The sequence below is a fragment of the Podarcis filfolensis genome (genome assembly GCF_964270895.1).
Source record: "Podarcis filfolensis genome assembly, chromosome: 6".
Classification (NCBI taxonomy): Eukaryota; Metazoa; Chordata; class Lepidosauria; order Squamata; family Lacertidae; genus Podarcis; species Podarcis filfolensis.
In genome coordinates, this window is record NC_139609.1 from 73,608,082 (window position 1) to 73,629,971 (window position 21,890).

At 41.0% G+C, this 21,890-nt stretch overlaps 1 protein-coding gene across 17 annotated transcripts in view; it reads right to left on the bottom strand.

Moving 5' to 3' along the window:
* Window positions 1–21,890, bottom strand: part of PTPRT (protein tyrosine phosphatase receptor type T) — a 568,067-nt gene that overhangs the window by 25,983 nt on the left and 520,194 nt on the right. For all 17 annotated transcript variants that reach the window (XM_083618319.1, XM_083618332.1, XM_083618326.1 and 14 more), the window contains 4 exons: window positions 16,200–16,387; window positions 8,418–8,505; window positions 4,223–4,299; window positions 621–657 (listed from right to left, as the gene is read on the bottom strand). In XM_083618319.1, the coding sequence (XP_083474445.1) occupies window positions 621–657; window positions 4,223–4,299; window positions 8,418–8,505; window positions 16,200–16,387 (390 nt within the window). The remainder of the gene's footprint in view (window positions 1–620; window positions 658–4,222; window positions 4,300–8,417; window positions 8,506–16,199; window positions 16,388–21,890) is intronic.

The following is a 21,890-nucleotide window of genomic DNA, read 5'->3' on the forward strand; positions in this document are numbered from 1 at the left end:
TTCCGAGTAGGCCTACATAGCATTGGGAATGCTTATCTGAGGTAGCCATGGTGAAAACTAAAGCAATATAACCTGTGTTCCAGATTTGTTAATCCAGAACATTATTATCTTTTGCTTGCATGACAGAACATTACCATTGGCAAGAGAAAACAGTGCTCACTGCTATTGTGGATTGACCTAGCAAAAGAGGGAGATCTGCTTGTGTACACCAGAAATTCATTTTTTAAAATAAAAAAGTGAAGGGCCACAGACATTGATGACCAGTGCGATCGGAGCTGGTCATGTCAGGGTCAAAGCCAAAGAATGGGCAAAGTCAAAGTAGGCAGGGACACCAGTTTTCTTTCTCTGAGCCCCCACTCATCATCTATTTATTCAGTCTTTCTAGCACAGACATTTGCACAAATATGCACACCATTCATCTACTAGCCATCCATTCAGGTTTTATTTTTATTTTTTTAAATACATTAATTAATGCAGAAACCTAGAATTGTGAATGTGCCTTTATTATTGATTTATCTCAACAGGTCACTTCTAGAAATCTTTAGGTCAATTATTATGTACTTATTTTTAAATGTTTATACCATGACATTTGGACCACTGAGCGGTTTCGCTATACTTGCCTTGAGTTGCAATGTAATGGTGAGGCCGATGGTAACCCTGCAAAGAAAACAAAAGAAAGGAATTATGTAGGCTCCCATCTCAGGGGCACATCTGTAAGGTTAGAAGCTTGCTTGGTACCATGCACATCAATGTTCATCTGAAAGAGAAGTAGTGCTCTGCGGTGGGGAGAGGGAAGGGGAAACCCTCCCTCCTTAGCTACCTGGAGCATTGTGTATGCTACTATACTGTGTAAACGACATTTCCCAAGAAATACAAGAACACTGCATTGTGGTTCATTTCTACATAGAGCTCCAGGTGCCAGAGATAGGAGAACCGTCTATCTATGGTCAGAGGTCCAATGCTGCTTGTAATTGCTCAGTAAATGTGGTTTAATTGTAAGTGATGGATGGGGATTGAGGGGAGGAGTGTTGTAGGAGAGTGGGAAAAGCAGGGTGGGAAAAGGGTGGGAATGATTCTCTAGCTTCTAAATCTCAGGTGAAGATCAATTTATGGCCCTTTAAGGTGAGAAATACAGGCTTCCAAAGGTCAAAGTTGAGCTGGGATGGAGCACGATTCACCAGCATCTCTACTGCTGACATGCTTCCCACTTCACCATCTATCTGTTGGCCTTCTAATGAGGCTGCCAAAGCACAGGGTATCATTGATGATTCAGTAAACTCATCACAGGAACTGCTTCAATGTTTCTTACTGTCGTGAAAATTCTGAAACCATTTATATTTCAAAAGCAAGAAAGGGAGGGGAGAATGGTTTTATTCAATCAAGTCCTGCTCAGAGTAGACCTCCTGACATTAATGATCCTAAGTTACTTATGCCCATTAACTTCAAAGGGTCTACTCTGAGTAGGACCAGTAGGGAACATCACCCTATGTGACCCTGCAAACATGAAAGCCAGATCTTCCATTTTCATATTTTCTATTAAAACTGCTTTCACTTTAGGAAGACTTACTTACTTAGTCATTAATAGATTGAACATGCAGAAATCTGTGTCCCCTCATCTGAAAACAACACATCTGTTTCTTGTCAAAACTGACTCAGGCATCAGTGATTTTTAAAACTGTGTGGGTTGCTCTATATTAAATATGTTTTTCCTTTCCCTTAATTGAAGGATCTCTTTAAAATATTGTGATATCATTAAGGATTAAAGAGACTTACATTAGAAACAGGACTGCTATTAAATACTTTGCTTAATACATTTTCCATTTAGTCATGAATCCACAGCTCTCTATTAATGAGATGGAAAGTGTTCAAAACGATGTCTGCATCCTTCTTTCCATTGCTATACATTATCAGGATGCATACAAGTGGTTACATGCCCTGTGCTTCAAAATACTAAGATGCATACTTAGGGCACAAGCCAAACTCCCCACTCCCCACCCGCACCCCACCCCCCAGCATCCCATAGCTCTGCAGTTCTCTGCAACTTCAGTGGCAGTTAGAGGGGAGCAAATAACTCAGCCTAATCTCAGTGCCAGGACGGTGCAGTGATCAGGTCTGTGTCAAGCCCAGGACATCTGATGGCTGTGAAAGCGACAGAGGTGAGCAGAGGGACACTTCCACTCAGTTGAACAACCCAAACACACAACCTGATGAGTTGGATTGTTTTGTTTCTTGGTAGAAAACTCCCATTGAGTTCAAAGCCAAACTAGACATTGTATTAGACACAGTTGCTCTTGTCTCTGTAGTGTTTGGAAGGGACCATTGCTCGACAATTGGGCATATGCCTAGAACACAACAAGTTCCAGGTTTAATCATATGAACACAGGAAGTTGTTTTATAGAGCAGCTATGGAGAACCTGTGGCCCTTCAGCTGTTGCTGCTCTACAACTCCCATCATTCCCAGCAAGCATGACCAATGGCCAGGGGTCTGAGGGCATGTGCTCAGCCGTATGCGGATGACACACAGCTCTATTTCTCCTTTACATCTGCAGGTGAGGCAGTGGAACTGCTGCACCAGTGTCTTGCCTTGTTAGTGGACTAGACAAGAGCCAACAAACTAAAGCTCAATCCCAATAAGGCAGAGGCACTGTTAAAGGGGATTGGATGGGATTGGATGGGGGGCTGCCTGCTCTTGATGGGGTTACACACCTCTGAAGGAGCAGGTACATAGCTTAGAGGTATTTCTGGTTTCATCAGCTTCAGCTGGTGACCCAGCTGCACCCCTATATGGACAGGGATAGCCTAACTTATGTCATATATGCTCTGGTAACCACTAGGTTAGATTACTGCAACACATTATACATGCGGCTGCCGCTGGAGACAGTTTGGAAACTTCAGCTGGTGCAGAATTCAGGGGCCAGGTTGCTCACTGGGGCAAGGTGGTTTGAGCATATAACACCAATCCTAGCCCTACTGCACTGGCTGCCAATTAGTTTCTGGGCCCTATTCAAGCCTTAAATGGCTCAGGGCTGCCATACCTCATGGACTGCCACTCTCCATATGCACTGACCTGGACCCTACAATCATCTTCTGAGGCCCTTCTTTATGTGCCCACTCCATGAGAGGCCGGAAGGCAGCCACACGAGAAGGGGCCTTTTCTGCAGTGGCCCCCCATTTGTGGAATGCTCTTCCCAGGGAGGCTCACCTGGTGACTTCATTGCACACCCTTATGTGCCAGGCAAAAAATATTTCTTTATAACCATGCCTTGGGCTAATTAAACATGCTATGGCCTTTTAAAATGTCTTTGTAGGAGGTGAGCTATTGGTTTTCTTTTGTTTGTTTTTTATCATGCATTTTGTGTTCTCATTTTGTATTTTTATGTTGTGAACCATCCTGTGATCTTCAAATGAAGGGTGGTATACAAATTTAATAGATGATGATGAAGGTGATGAATATGGGAGTTGTTCAGCAACACCTGGAGGGCCAAAGGTTCTCCACCCTTGTTCTATGGGTTCAAGAAGAGCTCTTTCCCATCACTTGTTACCTGATTTTTTTTATAGTAACAGCAAGGACTGAACCTGGGATTTCTACATGGAAAGCATGTGCTCTACCACTAAGCTATGGCCTTGTTCCATTTAAAAATGATAAACTGACAGGTAATCTTAAAACCCCCCAACAAAAAACCTGTTTGAGACCCTAGAGTTGCTGCCTTTCAGACTAAACAATACCAACCTAGATGAACAAATAATCTAACCTGGTCCGGCTGCTTCCTCTTTCCTAAAACAAATAATGTGAGGCGGGACCATTGCACTGTAAATCACAATCTCCCACTCTCTCCTGCTTTCCATTAGACAAAAATGACTACTATGTCAATGCACACTTTGCATGTGCTAGTTATAGAGAACAAATAGATACAAGAGACGCAACAGAAGGGAGCTTGTTTCTGATCTAATCATCCTGGTCAGGAGATCAGGAAGTCACTACATTTGCACAGGGCTGGGGCTTTGATAAAATCACTGTGCATTTTGGAATGTTGCAAGCATTTCAAAGGATTATTTCAGGTGGGACTGAAAAGTTACAGCTTGTAAAAAAAAGTCTTGGAGGCTCCAAATTCTATTTTACTTCAAGGCATTGATCCAAGAACAAACATTATCATCTCACTTACTCCACCCACCCACCCACCCACCCGCCATTAAGATCCTTAAAAGTTTCCATAGCACTTACATCTATATAGTTGGCATTTATGTAGTCTGAATGGGGATCTCCTTCCAGCAACTGCAGTCTCACTCTGGAGTGATCATCTGAAAATAATCAAAGAAAATATGTTGTTTTGTTACTTGAAGGCAGGAACATATGTATCAAAGAAAATAGGAACAGCAGAAAGAAGAAAGAACATAGAAGATTCAGGCTGAAAGGATTTTCAACACTAACTGATGTTTCTTCAACTGCTAAATGCACATTGCTTCAACTCAATGCCTGCCTGAGTTATTCAGAAGCTTGCCTGTTATTTATTTGAACTCATAAAATTCACATTTCTCAGACACCCTTAGTATGATTTCTGATCTAATTAATACACTTTTTGGTCTTAGTATTTCCTTCAAAAAGTTCTGAAAAACTAGCACCTTTTGTAACATCTTGACTGGATTGTACAGCTAAATCGTTGCAGAAAAGCAGTTGAATCAGACACAAAAAGCAAACTTTTTTGCATAAGAATTATCTCTAGGCAGGCTACGGATATTCCATATTTTTATTTTTTTTTATAAACAGCCTGCTTGGTGCAAGCTAAAACACTTGTTGTTAAATGAGGGAGATATAGAGCTGGGAAGATAATTCATAGCACAATGAAGATAGATGAAAATTATTAGGATTCAGGTTTTTTCCATAGGCTGATTATTAGAACTCATTTGTTCATGCATCTACAATGATGTGGTGTGCAGAGTGGTTTTTTTAATTTAAAAAATAGACTTTGGCTCCTGTGCTACTATGCAGAAGATGAGATACAAGAGAGAATAGAAAGGGAGAAAGAAAGCATCAGAATGCCAGGATGGATAAATAGATTGTTAATAGGCATATATATATATATGGATGGAGAGCTGTAGCTTTATGGTGAGACAAGTGGAAATCTGTAATGTTGGGGAAAACATTTGCGAGATTATTTAAGATGCTATCCTGAACTTAGAAAATAATTCTGACAATGAAGGAGATTTTCAAATGTTTGTGTCCTGTTTGGTTTTCAACAGTTCTGGGTGGTTAATTTTGTTGCCAAGTGACTGAACATTGCAACATTCACAATGTTTTATCTCCCGTGGGGAGTTCTTTTGCTCAAAAGTGCGAATGGCACGGGAGAACCCTTTGCTTCGAAAGCAAGGCTAAGAAATATAAACGACCACAGCTCAACCTTCAGAAGGTAATGAGGCCTTTTATTTTATTCATATTTTTAGTGGGCTATGCTTGGTTAAGACTAACAGCATAACTTATCTTTTAAATTTTATATTTCTATCTGTTTGGAAGGTGTTGGGAAGATACATATATTTCATAAGGCTGCAAGGCGTTTATGTATTATTAATAACTGATGACTTTCAGTGGAACAGCGGGAACAGAAAAGAGGTTGAGATACTGAAAAATGACGCATGCGAAAAGACTGTTCAATCATCACACCAACTGCTAGATATGTGTATCTTCCACTTCGCTCTTCAGCCCTGTACCACTAATCCTAACTTGCAAATAGCTGCAATAGTATTGTTGTTATCATTGTTGTTCCTTTTGTTATTCCGATTGTTCACTGGAAACCCAGCCAGATGGGCGGGGTATAAATAATGAAATTATTATTATTATTATTAGCTTTTGTGAAATTTGCTATGAGGGCATTTTCTGTGTTTTAGAGAAGTTTCAGGTGCTGCTTGTGAAGCTGTGTGTTGTTGTGGTGCTGCTGATAGGAAGCCTCATTGCACATGCACAACAAATTCTCGAGATCACAAACTCAGGATCATCAATCATTGCAGCAGTGCTAAAAAACGTAAATGCTATATAGAAATGTTTTATAATTAAGGGAGCGAGGAAGTGTCTTTTGTGAAAGCCAGATAAATCCTGCAATTGAAAGCAATGTTGTGCTCCAGTGAGTATGTGGAACTCAATGTGAATAGGACCAGTCCCATTTAAGGATTGAGCCTGCTAGTAATGCAAACTTTCCAAGTGTTACTATTTTCCAGGGACATCCTTGATTTAGAGAAACCATTCCAGTTTCTGATGTGATCCTGGAATGTCCTACTTTTCCTTAGGATGTCCCTATTTTCATCTGAGAAATGTTGGAGGGTATGGAGTTATCTGACCCCCATGCCATCTGAAGGCAATCCTGTATAGGGAAGTTTTTAAATGTTTATTTTTTTATTATAATTTTTAAATATGTTGGAAGCCGCCCAGAGTGGCTGGGGCAACCCAGAAAGATGTGTGGAGTATAAATATTAAAGCTATCATTATGGAATGGGATGTCCCTATTTTAATCAGAGAAGTGTTGGAGGGTGTGGCAATGCCACACACAAGGCTTGAGTACTAGAGTCACCAAATTCAGCATGAAAAACAAATAGTCTGTAGGAATAAATATATTTTGCAAGTGTGGTGCAAGCTGCACCAGGTAGAATTCTCCTTTCCTGTTTTTATTATTGCTTGTTAGCCGCCCTGAGCCCAGCCTTGGCTGGGGAGGGCGGGGTATAAATAAAAATTATTATTATTATTATTATTATTATTATTATTATTATTATTATTATCATTATTATTATTATTATTATTTCCATTAGTCGGACACAACTAAACGACTAAACAACAACAAAAGAAAGGCACAGCAGCCCAGTACAGGAGGGAGCCTAATAGTTTTCCTCTTGGCCTAAGTTTCCTTTTCGCTGCTTTCGAGTTCTTAACTTTTCAATTCTTCTTGGATTTGATTCCTCCCTGGTGAATTCACCTAAGTTTATTGCTTGAGGATCATTACGTTCCACCTGGTATTTGCAGATGCCCCGTGCTTCCTCAGTCAGAATCCACAGCAAGGAAGACGAAGTAGCCGATGTGATTAGTACCTAGAGATTTTGTGCTCGCCATTTATCTGTAAGCGAGGTGATAAACCTGTCCCTTAAGGCCCAGGCACTTTTAGGAGTGAAGAGCACCAGAGCTAGAAGTGTTTGTCACAAGCAATAGCTTCCAATATGTATAGATAATGCCAACAAATGGTGAAAGGAGATAAAATGAGAAAGTATGTGTACATTTAGCCCCTTGGCACTCCCTGTCGTGTAAAGCCATGAAGACGAATGCTTCAGGTTTTGGTTCAAAGAAAGAATCTGTGTCAATTAAAGGTCAGGAAAAGGCTCGAAAATAGGAGCATTGAAGGAAAATAGGAGCACTGAAGGAAAAAACAACAAGTATTGTTCTGTGTCCCACAAACTTCTGACCATTAGTCTAAAGCCACAATTGTCTGTAATCAAGGCCACAACTGAGTTTCAACTCTTCTTCGGGTTGTATTTAATGAAGTCATTGCACAAAATTTTGCTTTTCCTCTTCTCCCCTCTCTCCAGATTTGCAGATGGGGTGTGTGTGTGTGGAGAGCATGTGGGGCAGAGAAGAAGAACGGAAAGTTCAGTTGCACAAGTGGAAGTTGTTCTGCTCGTTCAGTGTCTAAGCTGGTTACAACCCATGTTATGAAAGACTCTTCTAGGTCTGTGAACCTGTGACTGTCCGGGTGTTGAGACCAAAATTCCCATCATCCATTATCACTGACTACGCCGGCTAGGCATGGTGCAAGCTGAAGTCCAACAACATCTAGAAGCACATTTCCCCCTATCCCTGCTGTTTTCAGATATTGTACGGCTTTTGCAAAAGCGCATAGGAGAAATAATAGCCTGTGGTGATGGACATATTCCCAAATCTTTAGAATATGTAAAGACAGCCCTGTGCACATGCAGAGGGCTATTTAATGCAGCCAGCAGGTCTGTTTACCCAGCAAAAAAACAAAATCAAAAACATAGTTGATGATCGCATGAAGGGGGATATGTGCAGAACCCTCTTCAAATGTTCTACATGGAGAGAAGAAGAACCTTCAGCCCTGAGACCATCCCCCCCCCCCATTTTCATACATAACCTATTATATTTGGGAAGGGAAAGAAAGGACAGGGCTTTGGGATTGCAGTTCATTGAGAAAAATAAGAATCCCATAATATTAGAAAGATAAAGGGAGAAAAAGCGGAGAGGAAGGGGGTGAGAATGGCAACAAAAAAACTTGAGCATGAAATTATCAAACGGGAAAGGTTAAGAGTGCTCAGAATTCTGTGCTCTTATTCTTTTTCACAGTTACGCTGACAGACATACCCCCTCTCTCAGCTAGATGTTTACAGATACACACAGGAAGTTCAGTTCAGTTTGAATTTGCACCTACAGGAGATGATGTTGCCATATCTATTCTTATTGCGGTTTTCATCTTCTTTGGCTGTATCCCAAGATGCTGTCTGCCCCTCAGGTAGAGCCTGCAAAATAAACAACAGCAGAGTGTTTATATGAAATGCCCAATGCCTTCAGGTGTTTTAACATAACGAAATAGGGGTAGGGGAAAAGGCAGCATGCAATTTAACACCCAGCCAAGCCAACTGTTTTTCTCAAGGAAAGGGCACATTTAATAAGAAAATGATGAAGAGACCATTAGCATCCTATGGCTTAAACTGGCTTACAATTGCTTTCCCAATGCAAATGGCACTAAAAACAAGTGGGAAACATTTTGCTTCTGGCTTTGTAATCATTGGGTTCTTTTTCAATGCACCATCTCTAACACAGGGACATAGATTGCTTCTCTTTTGCCTCTGAGAAATACAAGTTGCCTTGTAAAATATTTAAATTGACAGAGGACAGAGGCAATGTTTTTGTAATATAAAACAAGGCATAAAGGTTTCTCAAACTCACGAGCTATTTGAATGTCACATGTAATATATCCATATACTGCATTGTAGCTGTATATAGTGATGCCTGCTAATGTGAGCACAGTTCAAAGTGCTGATTAAATTCAGATCAAGGCTCCTTTAATTTAGAGAGCTACGACTTTTCTTCCATTTAATTTCAGCTGAAGAAATACATGAAATCAACCCACCAAGTCTATATCACAAGAGCACAAGATACATTCTTAGCATTCTTCCTTTTCTGACTTCCGCCTTAATCAGTGCTTTATTTATCTATTTTTTTAAAAGAACCACTCTGTACAAAAAGAAATCCATTATGAATTTTTTTAATACTGTACACATTTTGACGCATTTTGGCTTTTTTTTTTTCTTTTTTCGAGCCAAGAACTGTACTGAAAATCTGGTGAAGTGCAAAATCCAAATGATAATTATGTTTTCACCCATGTGGTCAGGAGGTGAAAATTAGGTTGCTTTCATTAAAATGCAACCATATGAACTCCCCTTCATGTTGAGAATGGTAGGCTGATAATAAGTCTAATCAAGATGAAATGCCCATGATACTCTTGAGTAACACTGAAGGATCTTCTCCCGTTTCACAGAACTGATACCATATTTTGGCCTTTTCCTGCGATGAAGATAGTAAAGGGGAGCTCCCACACACCACTCATAAACCCAGTTTTGTTTGGCATGCTTTAAAGATGACGCTTTTTATGGTTTCTGAAACCTTATTCTGTGTTCAAGAATTACGCCCAAATAATAATTATCTTTATAACATACCCATTCGTAGGAAAGCACATTTCCGGCTGCTCAATAACAGATAATTTGCTTAAAAAACCAAAACAGAAATTGCACTTGTTTGTTTCTTGTAGTGCTAGCCATTGCATTTGGACTGGCTGATGGTGGTGAAATGTGCTAAAAATGATATTATAATCATGCCAAACCACAGTTCACAAATGGTTCCCTCTGGAAATAATGTCAGGATACGCTATGGATCCTGTTTGTGTCAGAGAAGGATAATAAAAGCAGTTCTGGCTCAAATCTCCACATGTATGAAGTAATGTGTCAGCAAACGGGAAGATCTTTGATCACACACCTATTTCCTTGTACCAAGAAGGTGCCGCTTAATAGTGGCAAATTTTTAGAGCGGAGGGGGGCAGCACAAAAAACATAAATTAGGGATCCCATTTCTATCATCAAAGATAGAGAAGAAATGACGCGTTATTTGTACATTAGAGTCTAGTTACAAATGATTGCTCAGAGAATGGTAGCAGTCATTTGGGATCTCATCATGCGCTATTGATGTGAAAAAAGGTGAGGAAGGAACAAAATCCTTCTAAGCATTATACATAGGATGGTAAAAGTGACTTTTCCAAAGAAATGCCCAATTCAGCTATTATCAGCTATTAATTGCTTTGATCAATAGGCGTCTTATCAAAACAGCAGGTTTTTGCTTTAAAATACAAAGATCCAGTGTGTGTATAGAAAACATATGCCCCTTCTGTTCACTAAAAATATAATCAAATCTCTGATATACATATGTATAAAACTTTCTGCTATAGTACGATTTACACCAGGGGTTCTTAAACTGCAGTCAATGGACTATCAGTGGTCCACAAGGTGGTCTGTCATATGCCTGCAAAAATACAATTAAAAATCCTCCTGGAGTTAGCACAACTGCTACAACAGGCAGAAAAACAACAACCATTAAGTGGTTCACGAAGACCTGCAGTAATTTGGAAGTGGCCCATGGGAAAAGAAGATTGAGAACCACTGATTTGTATATAAACAGCTCAGGATAAAATCAAATGCCATTTGAGATTTCAACAACTATAGTAATGATGGATTAAACTTCTCGGTCTATATCTATATTCTTTTCTTCAAATTTTCTTCACACTGTATGGCTGTCATTTTAAAGCACTTAACACAATGACATAACTGGTAAACTTGTCTTGGGAAATTCAGACTACTGATATAGATGGAACAATAACCTGTTACAATGAGAAAAATAGCAAAGTGCAGTGGAATAAATAATGTATCCAAAACAGATGAAATCAGGAATTTTTTAGACATCACTGCCAGCACTGACTAAGTATGGCTAATCTGCACTTCTTTCATAACTGTTCTCAACTTAAGAATAGAATTGTAGCAACAATTAACCAGTTTTAAGAGCAATAGTGGTACCACCAATGATCTCACTAGCATTCTAAATTCATCAGAAAAATGTAGGCATTCTATGGGACCTTCAGGCACCAATCTCATTATCACTGGTCCCATTCCCCGCCCCAAATCTCTCCCTGTAGGTAGAAAACAAAGAGAGCAGCTAGATGACTGGCTTGAACCTTTCCCCCTTCTATGCTAGTATTCTTCTGGCAAGGAAGTGTTTATTTTGGGGCGTGGCTTTTTTAACATGGGAGAACATTCAAAAGTGGTTCTAGCTCCAGTTTTAATTGGCACTGACCCTTCTTCCAGGTCTTGACTTTACCCCAGTATTCTGCTGCATGCATAGAACCAGATTCAGAAATATTATTGGAATTGTGCTGAGGATTGCAGCTATGGTGTCCTATAAGTTGGCACCTTTTGCTGGATCGGCTTTGGGGGGCCCCCAAGAGAGATCTTTTTTAGCTTATATGTAAATCTGGCACTGTCTCGAACAAATAAATCAAAATGTCCAGAAATAGCCGCCTGAGAGGAGCGGAGAAGAAAGAAGCTTGAGAGGACGCATTGCCCTGAGGAAATAGGATGGGAGAAGAAGCACTACCAGCTTCTTCTAGAAAACAAGCCAGGTTTCTATTCCTTTCACAGCTATTTTTAAAAGACATTGATGTTTATTGTTACAACAATCTTATATAAGCTGCTTTGTGAGGTTTGCCTTAAAAGCGGTATGTAAATATCCTTAAACAAATACAAATAAAATGTAGAAAGCACAAAAGTGGGTCTTCTTCAGTTTAGCCTTGAGCAAGACTCCCAGGATATCTACCAAACTACTTCTCAAATTTGGGGGAAGGGATATGGTTTAAAATCAATTGTGTGTGTGTGCTTGCATGAAAGACTGTTCAAGAGAAAGAGCGAGGGGGAGAAAGGGAAAGACTATGTATAGTTGAGACAAGAAATGAAGAGGGGGGGAGTCTAATGGAGTTAGTGATTGATGAAGGCAACTCACAGAGCGTTTTCATAATAGAAAAATTATTTGGTACCATGTCACTAAATAGACCGTAATTTATGAAACTTGTTTACAGGGTAAAGGACAAAAAATATATCTTAAAAGGCCAAGTATATTTGTATGTGAGACAGAAACCAAGCTAGAATACATCACATTTTGAAATACAGCTCCTGGACATCAAAGATAAGGTCATTAATCTTCTGTCTTTCATGAATCTGGGATGGCATCATGCCATCTAAACTAAAATAAAAATAAAAAAATCCTACTGATTATTTATGTAGCACTTTGAAAGTGCAGAACTTTGCAATAAATATTAAATTACGGAAGCAACCTTCTAGTCACATTCCCCACCCCCATATTATACCAAATTAGGTAGACTAGTTCAGTAATTGTAAAATTATGAAAACCATGTTTCAGCTCTTGTTTGTTGTTCAAAGAGAAGCTGCAATGCAAGCTTGGCTAAAGTATGGTAATTTGAAATTATGAGCCACATAGTCAGCCATACAAGGACATATTCTACAGGACAAATAAAACATCAGGTGTGCAAAATTAGAGTCAGCACCTTCAGTGAGGGAAATAATTAAGTTCTATGACTGGGCACATTATGGAAGTATATCCCAAAATGTGCAGTCACCTTATGGGAGAAAGTTCACTCTCCATTACCCACTGAACTGAAGCTGAAAAACATGACAGCACAGAAGAAGTCCTTATATTAGTAGTTTATATTCCACCCAAAAACATGTACACATTCCTCTGGACGAAACAGATGAGCATATGATTGCTCACTTTCTCCTTCATCACTACAGACACTACAGACTTCTTCAGACCCAGAATCCAGCTTCATCCCCAATGTGAAACACAAAGCACATAATTATTTTAGGGCTTGATCTATTTGTGCTCCCACGAAACAGGATAGAGGTAAATGCTTTGTGACAGATTGACAAGATGCATGGATTTAAACAGGGTTTTTTTTCAACAGGAACTCACCGGAACTCAGTTCCCCTCTTCCCCATCAGCTGCTTCCACCAGGCTGCAATATTTTCACTCCCTCTACCCCATCCCACAAAATGGAACTGCCCAGTTTTAATTCAATTGTACAGACTCTGAACATGCACTTGCTCACTGACTTGTGACAGTTGTTTTCCCTTAAGAACAAATGGAGGTTAACAGTAATTCTTCTAGACATCTAAAGATAGTACAGTTTAATTTAAGGTCTGAACCACGTCAGTTTGACCCCTGGAAGTACCTTAAAATCATGTCCACAAGCTTTGAAATAGGATATAGATTTCAATGACATACCAGCCCTTCAGATAAATGATACTGTATGGTATTATTGCAGTAGCCACTGATTTACCTGCCCCTTCAGCATTGAGACAATTTTTCAAACATTTGTCCTTTCATAATTCAAGAACCACACATGCAATTCACTTGTCACACAAAGGAACCAGGAGTTGCAAGAGAAAATTCCCCTTTGCATCCTTCATCGAGCCGAGCACTCTTTGCTCATCTGATTTACCTGAAAGTCTGCACTGACAGTAAGACTGGCATGGGATGGAATGAGCAACTATTTTATTTTGTTTGTAAATCTTGGTCCCCAGCTTGTTGGAAACTAGAAATGGCCACCAAATATCACAGTGGAGAGCCGTTTCACCACAATGTACTACATGGAGATTGATAGGAGAGACTAAACCCCACCCCCATGTTGTAAACAAGGTTTGGGGAACCTCTTCCAGTCTGAGAGCTGCATTCCCTTCTGTGGAACTTTCTGGGGGCCGCATGCCAATAGCGAGGGCCAGGAACAAAAGTGCATAGAGTAAGGAGTGTAAATTTTAGCTTTCTACAGTAGGCTAGTTTCTACATATACTCATACCCATCTTTATCCCAGAAAGCAAGAGGCTTTCTCAGAGTCTAAGGACACAGTCTAGTTAGGCAAAAACACTCAAGGAAGGTGTGAAGGAGGGCTGGTGCCAGGCCTGGGAAAAGGGAGTCTGATGTGGGGAGTATCTCAAGAACCACATAGAGAGAGTTATTGGGCTGCATTTGGTTCCTAGGCCTGTGGTCCCCCAACCTGGCAGTAAAGGTTGTACATGTTATATGATAGATGACCACAGTGTGTCAAGGTAGATAGCCAAAAATATGTGTGGTTATCTCATATTTAAGCTAGCCCCAAGACACCTCAACACCTATTCAGCTACAGTTTTCTCTCCAATGCCTGGGGAGCCGAGTCACAGGAAAGTTTGTTCTTACTTATTTCTCTCCTTTCCACCATTACTATTCCAATACAGTCCCAGGCAACTTCACTGCCTCTAATGCCATTTCTATAAACTATTCAGTGGTTTTTCCATGGGGCTTGAAGGTTGGATTTGCCCAAACTTAGAACTAAATTCAAACATCCCACGTTGCATTTGATCATGGCGAAATTCTGCAAAGCCTTGGGCGATACGCAACTAAGGAACAAAGGCAGCCAAGAGAAAATATTTCCAGCCATCTCCCAGGCCGGCATTTGATCACAGCTGCTATACCACATCTATCAGATGTTGATTATGGGGATTCAATACTTCTGCCAAAGACAATAACGGTTTAATTGCAGCAACAAGGCTCTAGCAGCACACACCGACCCAGGCAGAAGCAGCCTTCCTGCCTCTCAGTATCTTGTTTGGCAACAGTCTGAAAACTCATCCATTGATGAAGGGTAGAGAGACATATATATATAGATAGCCAGGGGCAGCTTCAAGTCTGAGAAAGCCCTCTGGCAGCAGCGGTAATGGGCAGCCACTTTAATTTCCCAGAATGCTCAGGGGCTGCAATTTTAATTTCTCACTATGTCCTCAAATGCTCCATTAGGAAAGTAATGGGGAATTAAATTGATCATCTCTCACCACCAGGTAAGCATGCGAGTCTAGGGCTGGTGTCAGCACCAGCAGAGCCTGATGGGGCTGCCAGCGGACAGGTGCCAGGTGCTGATGCCAGTCCTGAGATAGCCAGGAGTGTCTTGTTTAAATGGAAGGCCATCAGCAGAGATACTTCAGTTGCTCACCATGCCATCAGCAAATCCCCTCCCTAAATTGCAAACTTGTATTTCATCACTTCATACATGAGAGTAGCTGGGGAATAAGGCAGGGCAGCCAATGTGGTCTCCTCCATACATTTTGGAATATAATTTTCATCTCTCTGGCACCCAAAAAATATTTCCCCAGTGCAATGTAGCTCTGTGTTTCTTCAAATGTGATATGGTTGGTGTGGCACCCCAAATCTGGAAATACTGCTCCATTTCCCCGCCCAATCTCTGACACACTCCTGGGGGCAGTGGGACAGAAATGACTAGATTTTCAGGAATCTTTAGTTCGCAAAACAGTCTCTGAACAAACCTTCATAGAGCCAGAAGCCTCTGGGTGGCTGTACCAGCTAGCAGTTCTTCTGACAGCTGGTTGTCACCTGTGGAAAGCCTCTTACCAACACTGTCAGGTCTGTCATCCATCTGCTTACCCTCCAGCAGCACCTGGTCCTGTCGGCAGAAAGTGATGATGAAGGGAGCTGCGTGCTCATCTCTGCCAGAGAGAGCTGTCAGTAGGACTAGATATTACAGCCACCTGGAGGCTTCTCATCATATGGACGCTGGTCCTGAGGCTGCTGTGTTAACAAACTCTTAGCAGTTCAACTAACAATAAATTCAAAACAGTGAGTCTTTGGTTTGCACCTATAGTACACCATATTATGGTTTGGTGGAGTTTATACAAGAGATAAGGTGGCTAGCGCCATGATCCCTAACCCAGTATGCTCTGCTGTGTGAGAGTTTCAATGAAAAGAGAAAGCTTTGTCACGTCTTTTTCCATAAGTGGGGTTACCGGGAAGCTGTTATGGAAAAGCCAAGCCCTTTCCCCACATCAGTGGACTGGGGCAGAAACATCTAGGATGACGGCCACTACATATAACAGAAATAGGACTCAAGACAAGGAGGCAGGAGCAAATAGGGGGAAGGCATTCTGGTTAGCATATAAAATAAGCCACTTAAGCTATCGAGACGCTTCTCAAGAACACTTGTTCCGATTTGACAATAGCCTTAATTTTCATTCTTTAGCTCGGCATTCAAGTGAGTGAATGTTGCTCTCACCTCATACTCCTCTTTAAAGCCATAGCCCTGTCCCCGTTTCATCTGAGTGATGTGCTGCAACAAGTCGGCCACTCGGATTGCTGGCTGGAACTGTCCCCTGGGGTAGGACATTTCCACGGGGTCGCAGCTTCGATAGGGATGGGTCTGGATTGTCAGTGTCGGCTGAGTCATCTCCCCATGGCTACTGTCTGTTTTAAAAAAATAGGGAGGCAAAACAAACTTTCACCCAGCTGTTATTTATTTGTTGTCTTCCGCCCCAAGGTTAATTCCCTTCCCTCCCATGGCTGAAATGAAGCACAGTAGGAAAACTGTACCTGCCCAGAGCCATCCCACTCCCCCAAAGCTAATGCACACACATGCTGGATTTTGTGTGACAGGGAATGAAGAAAACACAGAAGCAGCAAATTACCCAATGGTGACAACAACAGGAGGAGGAAATATGGTTATTTGATGCACATTACATCAGAAACTGGAATTTCTTTCATGCTACCTAATCACATTCGATAAGGTCCCCATCTCTTGTCCTGCTTGTCGCTTTTGCAGCTTGAGGGCAGAAAGACTATACAGAAAGGGCATATCCTGCCTCTGGTCAGTTCTCCTACCTTTATCCCTTGCCAAGCAAGACTCCAATGCCACTTTTCAGTAGGTAGACAGGAAGGAGAGAGTGAAGAACAGACAGGTGCAGTATCACAGCAGGGAAACCTGAAATGCTCTGTGATGCAATGGTTCCATGCCTTGGACATGTGAAAGCAACAGGTTCTGCTTCAGGATAAGAGATGGGAACCCTAGCAGGAAAGCTAGAAGTGTATGTGGGGGTGTATGTGTGCAAATTATCTTTGTTGCTCATCTGTACTGATTTAGCATTAGATCAGAGATGGAAACATGTGGCCCTCCAGCTGAACTCCAGTTCCCTTCAGCCTTTGCCAGTTTGGCCAATGGACAAGGATCATAGTCTTCGTAGTCCAGCAACCTCCAGAGGATCAGAATTTCCCCACCCTAAATTAAACACTCCTTTAAGGGGTGGTTCAGGGATGCTTTATGCTGTACTAGTTCTCAAACTTTGCATGTACTGGAACGTATTCTGCACTTTTCCTCCAAAAGCAGAATCAACTTAGGTGATGTGCCTGCCATAATTCCTTATACAGCTTCACAGACCACGGAACAAAGTTTGATATTTTGCATTTTGAATGGGGACTGGGCAGGGGACAGGAAATGATGGAGAAGTTAACTAGAATTCTTTATTGCAAATCCCAAATTTTGTGACTGGGATGTTTGTACGTGTGAGTGTACAGTAGTATTTTGTATTCCTTTGTATTTCTATTAAGTCCTGCAATGGGGAAAGAAGGGTGTTTTTCTGGGGTTATTGGGAAGTTAAGGAAGATGAAGTACAACATAATGATGGGGGCAGGGCTTTTGGGTCACACTAAACATGATGTGGAGGAGACACCTATGTTTCTTCATGATTTTTTTATTTCAGTTTACTGCAGCTGCCAGGGAGGTAGGAAGCAGACTCTAAATTCACTGAAGCAGCACGGCAGAGAAAAGGATTGCTTAACACTTTCCCTACAGGTTCTCCTCCCGATATTGATAAAGGAGAATAGATTGGTTTTTATTTTATTTTATTTTTTGTTGCCAAAGTCCCAGCAACTCCTGACGAAGAAATCTGCATCTATAGAATACAGCACTGAGTATTAACGCAAAGTTCAAAATTTCATCAGTGTAAGCATATTAATTAGACATGAAACACAAATATTCGCAAGCTTGCAGAAAGCCATTTTTTGTGTTAGGGGGAAGCCAGACAGCAAAGCTAAGCATTTATTTATACAATAACCCGCCTAATGCCGTTACTAATGATAATGTGAGGACTCTGAACAGAGGGTATTTTCAAGGCTTATTAGTTCTCCGGGCTGGATTTACTTTCCCAATGCATCTTTACTGTTCCCCATTAACCCTTTGCAATAGAGAATGGGGCCATTTTCTTTAAAAATGGTGAATTACTTGCAATAGGCTGCATAATCTGCTTAATTTGCTACCATTAGGTTGAATCCAAACCCAGTTGCACAACTGAATTCTCCAAGGACCCTAATCTTCTATCATCCTCAGTTTAAAAACATTAAAAGTTTCCATTCCAAGAAGGAGTCACAACCAAAGAAACAAAACAAAAAGTAATGAGCTAGCCTATAAAAGCACACTCAGGCCTTTGGATTTGTCATAAAGTTAAACTCAAAGCTACTCAGCTCAGCATATTCAGGTGTAATCATTATTTTCCATATTCAGAATGAATTCTATTCTGGGCTTTATTTTTTGTTGTTTTTGATAGCCTCCTTTTCCAGTTCTATAGTTGGAAATATAACAGCTGAAGTATATGGCAGTGGGGGTTTATGGTACAGAAAGAAGGGGCGGAATTCAATATTGCTTTATGTGGCATGTTCATTTGTCACAAGCATATCAGCTTCCCGGATGGAACAACCCCTCTTCTCCTTTCCCCATGCACTGTTCTGGAGGGGTCTTCCTGATCCCTCACCCCACCCCATAGTCAATGTCAGTGGGGGTGGAGAGCGTGCAGAGAGAGGAAAGGGTCTTCCACTGATGAGGTTTGTTAGGTGAATCCTACCCAACAGGAGATAGAAGCTTGGAACTAGACTTTGGTGTCTCTTTCAAGTCCATTTCTTGAATGGAATGGAATTCCACTCAGGGGATATTCCAGCTGGTAAAAAACAGGAAGGTGACTTTTGTCAAATCTGCCTGCAGCCACTTGAGCCCTACAAAAAAATCTGTTATGGACTGGAGTATTGGGGAATAATTTTGAAAAGGGGAGGCTTTAGAGTAGCAAGAAATTTGCAAAAAATAACCTCCCCCTTTCCACCTGCAGGATCCATCATCTGGATCAAATGCCTTCCATAGATTGAAGGCGCCCATTTGTGGATGGCTAAGTTTTGATCCAACCCTCCATCTGATTATACCATAAGGAAGGGGCTGGCTATCACCAGCCTAAGATACATCACAGCTCAAACTTACTTACGGGTCCTCCAGACAAATCCCTGATTCTTTCTAAACCGTATATTGTAACTTTCAGACACTCTTGTTCACTGCTCTACCACTTGAGAATATCATACTGGATGTGATTGTTGTTTTTGTGAAGTAATCAACTATATACTATTCCATTAATTCATAAGACGTAGCTGTCACCAAGCCAAATTTGCTGGTGAAGTGGAAATAGAGGTTCTAAACTCATCCCAAAACAACTGGGGAAAGAGATAAAAGAGTCTGCATTCTTTGCCCCAGATTCCTTGAAGTATCCATAAACCATATTATATGTGCCAACACAAAATGGACAACATCTGATATCGCAGCCAGATCTTGATTTCTCTCTCTCTCTCTCTCTCTCTCTCTCTCTCTCTCTCTCTCTCTCTCTCTCTCTCTTTGTAAAAGAAAGAGCAGAAAAAGATATTTTCCCCATAGACAAACTGCAAAATGAGACTGGTATTAAAATATTCTGCATGTGTGAGAAAAATGATGCTTGCAATATGTCTAATCATGGTCTAAGACTGAATGCCACCAAGACTAATGATACATTCTAGCTGGACATTTTAGAAGTGCTGATTACAATACAGAAGTTATTATTTCTAATTTAAGATAATCATTAAGAAGAACAGCCTTTGCAGATAAAAATTTATGGTCTATCCCTTTAGAGCTCAGAAGCCGCAGTAACTCGGTGTAGGACTTTTCTTGTGGCTGCCCCTCGTCTTTTTGAAAAACCACTGCAGACATTTTGGTCCCAAAAAGCCTTCCCAGATGGATCTGTCTTGGGCATCTATTTGGTTTTTTTTAAAAAAATAAAATAAAATCAATCTGCTGTTATTTTGGATATTGTTTTAAACTGTTCTTTTTGAGGCTGTTTTTACTGCAGTTTGTACATTCCCTTGAGATGCACATGTATGTGGAAGGAAGCAGGTTCCACAGCGGCAGCTGATCCCAATGTAGAGCCTTATTCCCCCCACTCTGTTTCTGATGTAGATCTTCACTCACCCCTTCTTCCCTGGCAGGGATGAGAGGCACCATTTTATGGTTTGCTTCAGGTGTTAACATGCCTTGGGCTGGCCCTGCTCAGCCATCCCCACCCTACCCTCTCCCATACGATTCCTTCAGCACCTTTTATGGTGCACAAGAACCTCACTGAGTCACATCAATGCAAGAACATTGTTCTTCTTACACAATGCAGTACTGTACTTGTGTATCAGCGATTACACCAAATCCAATCAGCTTTTTTAGTTGAACAGCAGACCATAGGGTTGATCTATAAAAGCAACATGCTGTCTACTTCTTAACTATATGTATTCAATACAGAAAGTGTGCTGACAGACAGTGTATCTGCAGCAGGGACCAGAGGAAGAGGAGGAACGAAGAGAGAAGAAACACCATGGTGCACCTGTTAAAAGTGAAAGAGGACACCTTCATCTGCCTCACCTGCAATAAAACATGTCTCGCCCATATCGGTCTCTACAGTCACAGCAGGCACTAGTAACTTTCCAATGGTTTGACCTTACTCCCAAAGGCAAACACTCCCATTGTCTCCCAGGACAGACAGAGGCAAACAACAAGGTGCTGTAATATGAGCAATAATGCAAAACAGGAGTAGCTAACCTTTTTTTGGCCTGAGGTCCTTTTTTCAACCTTGGCCAACCCCCAAAGGGGCCCATATCAGTTATGGGAAAGGCAAAAAATGGGTGTGACCAGCATAAATACACAGGCAGGCAGCCACACCTCCACAGCTGATCCAACAAATCAGATATCACCCCCTTTCTGCTCATCCAATTATCGATTGGATGAGCAGTGAGGGGGCAATTTACATCCCATCCTAGTGTTGTCTTATATACCCAACTGATTAGTGCACTCAGTAGGTGAGGGCCTCCTGCAAATACCATCTTATCAGGAGGCCCATTTTGCACTATATGGAAATCGGATCCTCCTGCTAAATATTGGAAAGGTGCTATCCCTGTTGTCTTTTTGGTACCTACTGAAGAAGAAAGTCTTTTCTCTAGAGCTCTTTCCCAGTCTGCATCTGTATTGGAATTGCTCTAGATGTTTGTGTGTTTGATGCCCTGGTTCCTCTGCAAGGAAGGAAGGGTGGGAAATAATAATAATAATAATAATAATAATAATAATAATAATAATAATAATTTATTCTCTCTCCTTTCCACTACTGCTGCCAAAATCAGAGGAGTCTTAGGGAGCCATGAAAATTTGCTTGGTGGGCCCCAGATCAGGGTCTTCAAAAGGGGGATTAGCTATTCCTGATGTAAAACACACTAATGATCTTCTCATCATAGCTAATCATTTACTGTTTCAAACAGTTTTTAATATTGCTTCACAGATCACAATAAAATGGAGGGGGAAACCTGCACAGTTAGCAGGGAATAAAATAATCCAGATATTTCTTTCTTCTATCCATACTACTAATCTGGTAAAATGAGAATAGGATAGGAGGGTGGGGAAAAGGAAGCCTGTCAACGATAAGGCCAAGCTCTGCTGGAAACATCTCAAGCACTACCACAATGGCGTGTGCCCTGAATACAAAAAACAAAGTTTTGTTTCAAAACTCTTCCTTTAATATCCACAGACTCTCTGATTTAGACACGATAAGGCTATCATATCCATTTATATTTTTATTCGGTTAGCCTTGGCAAGTGT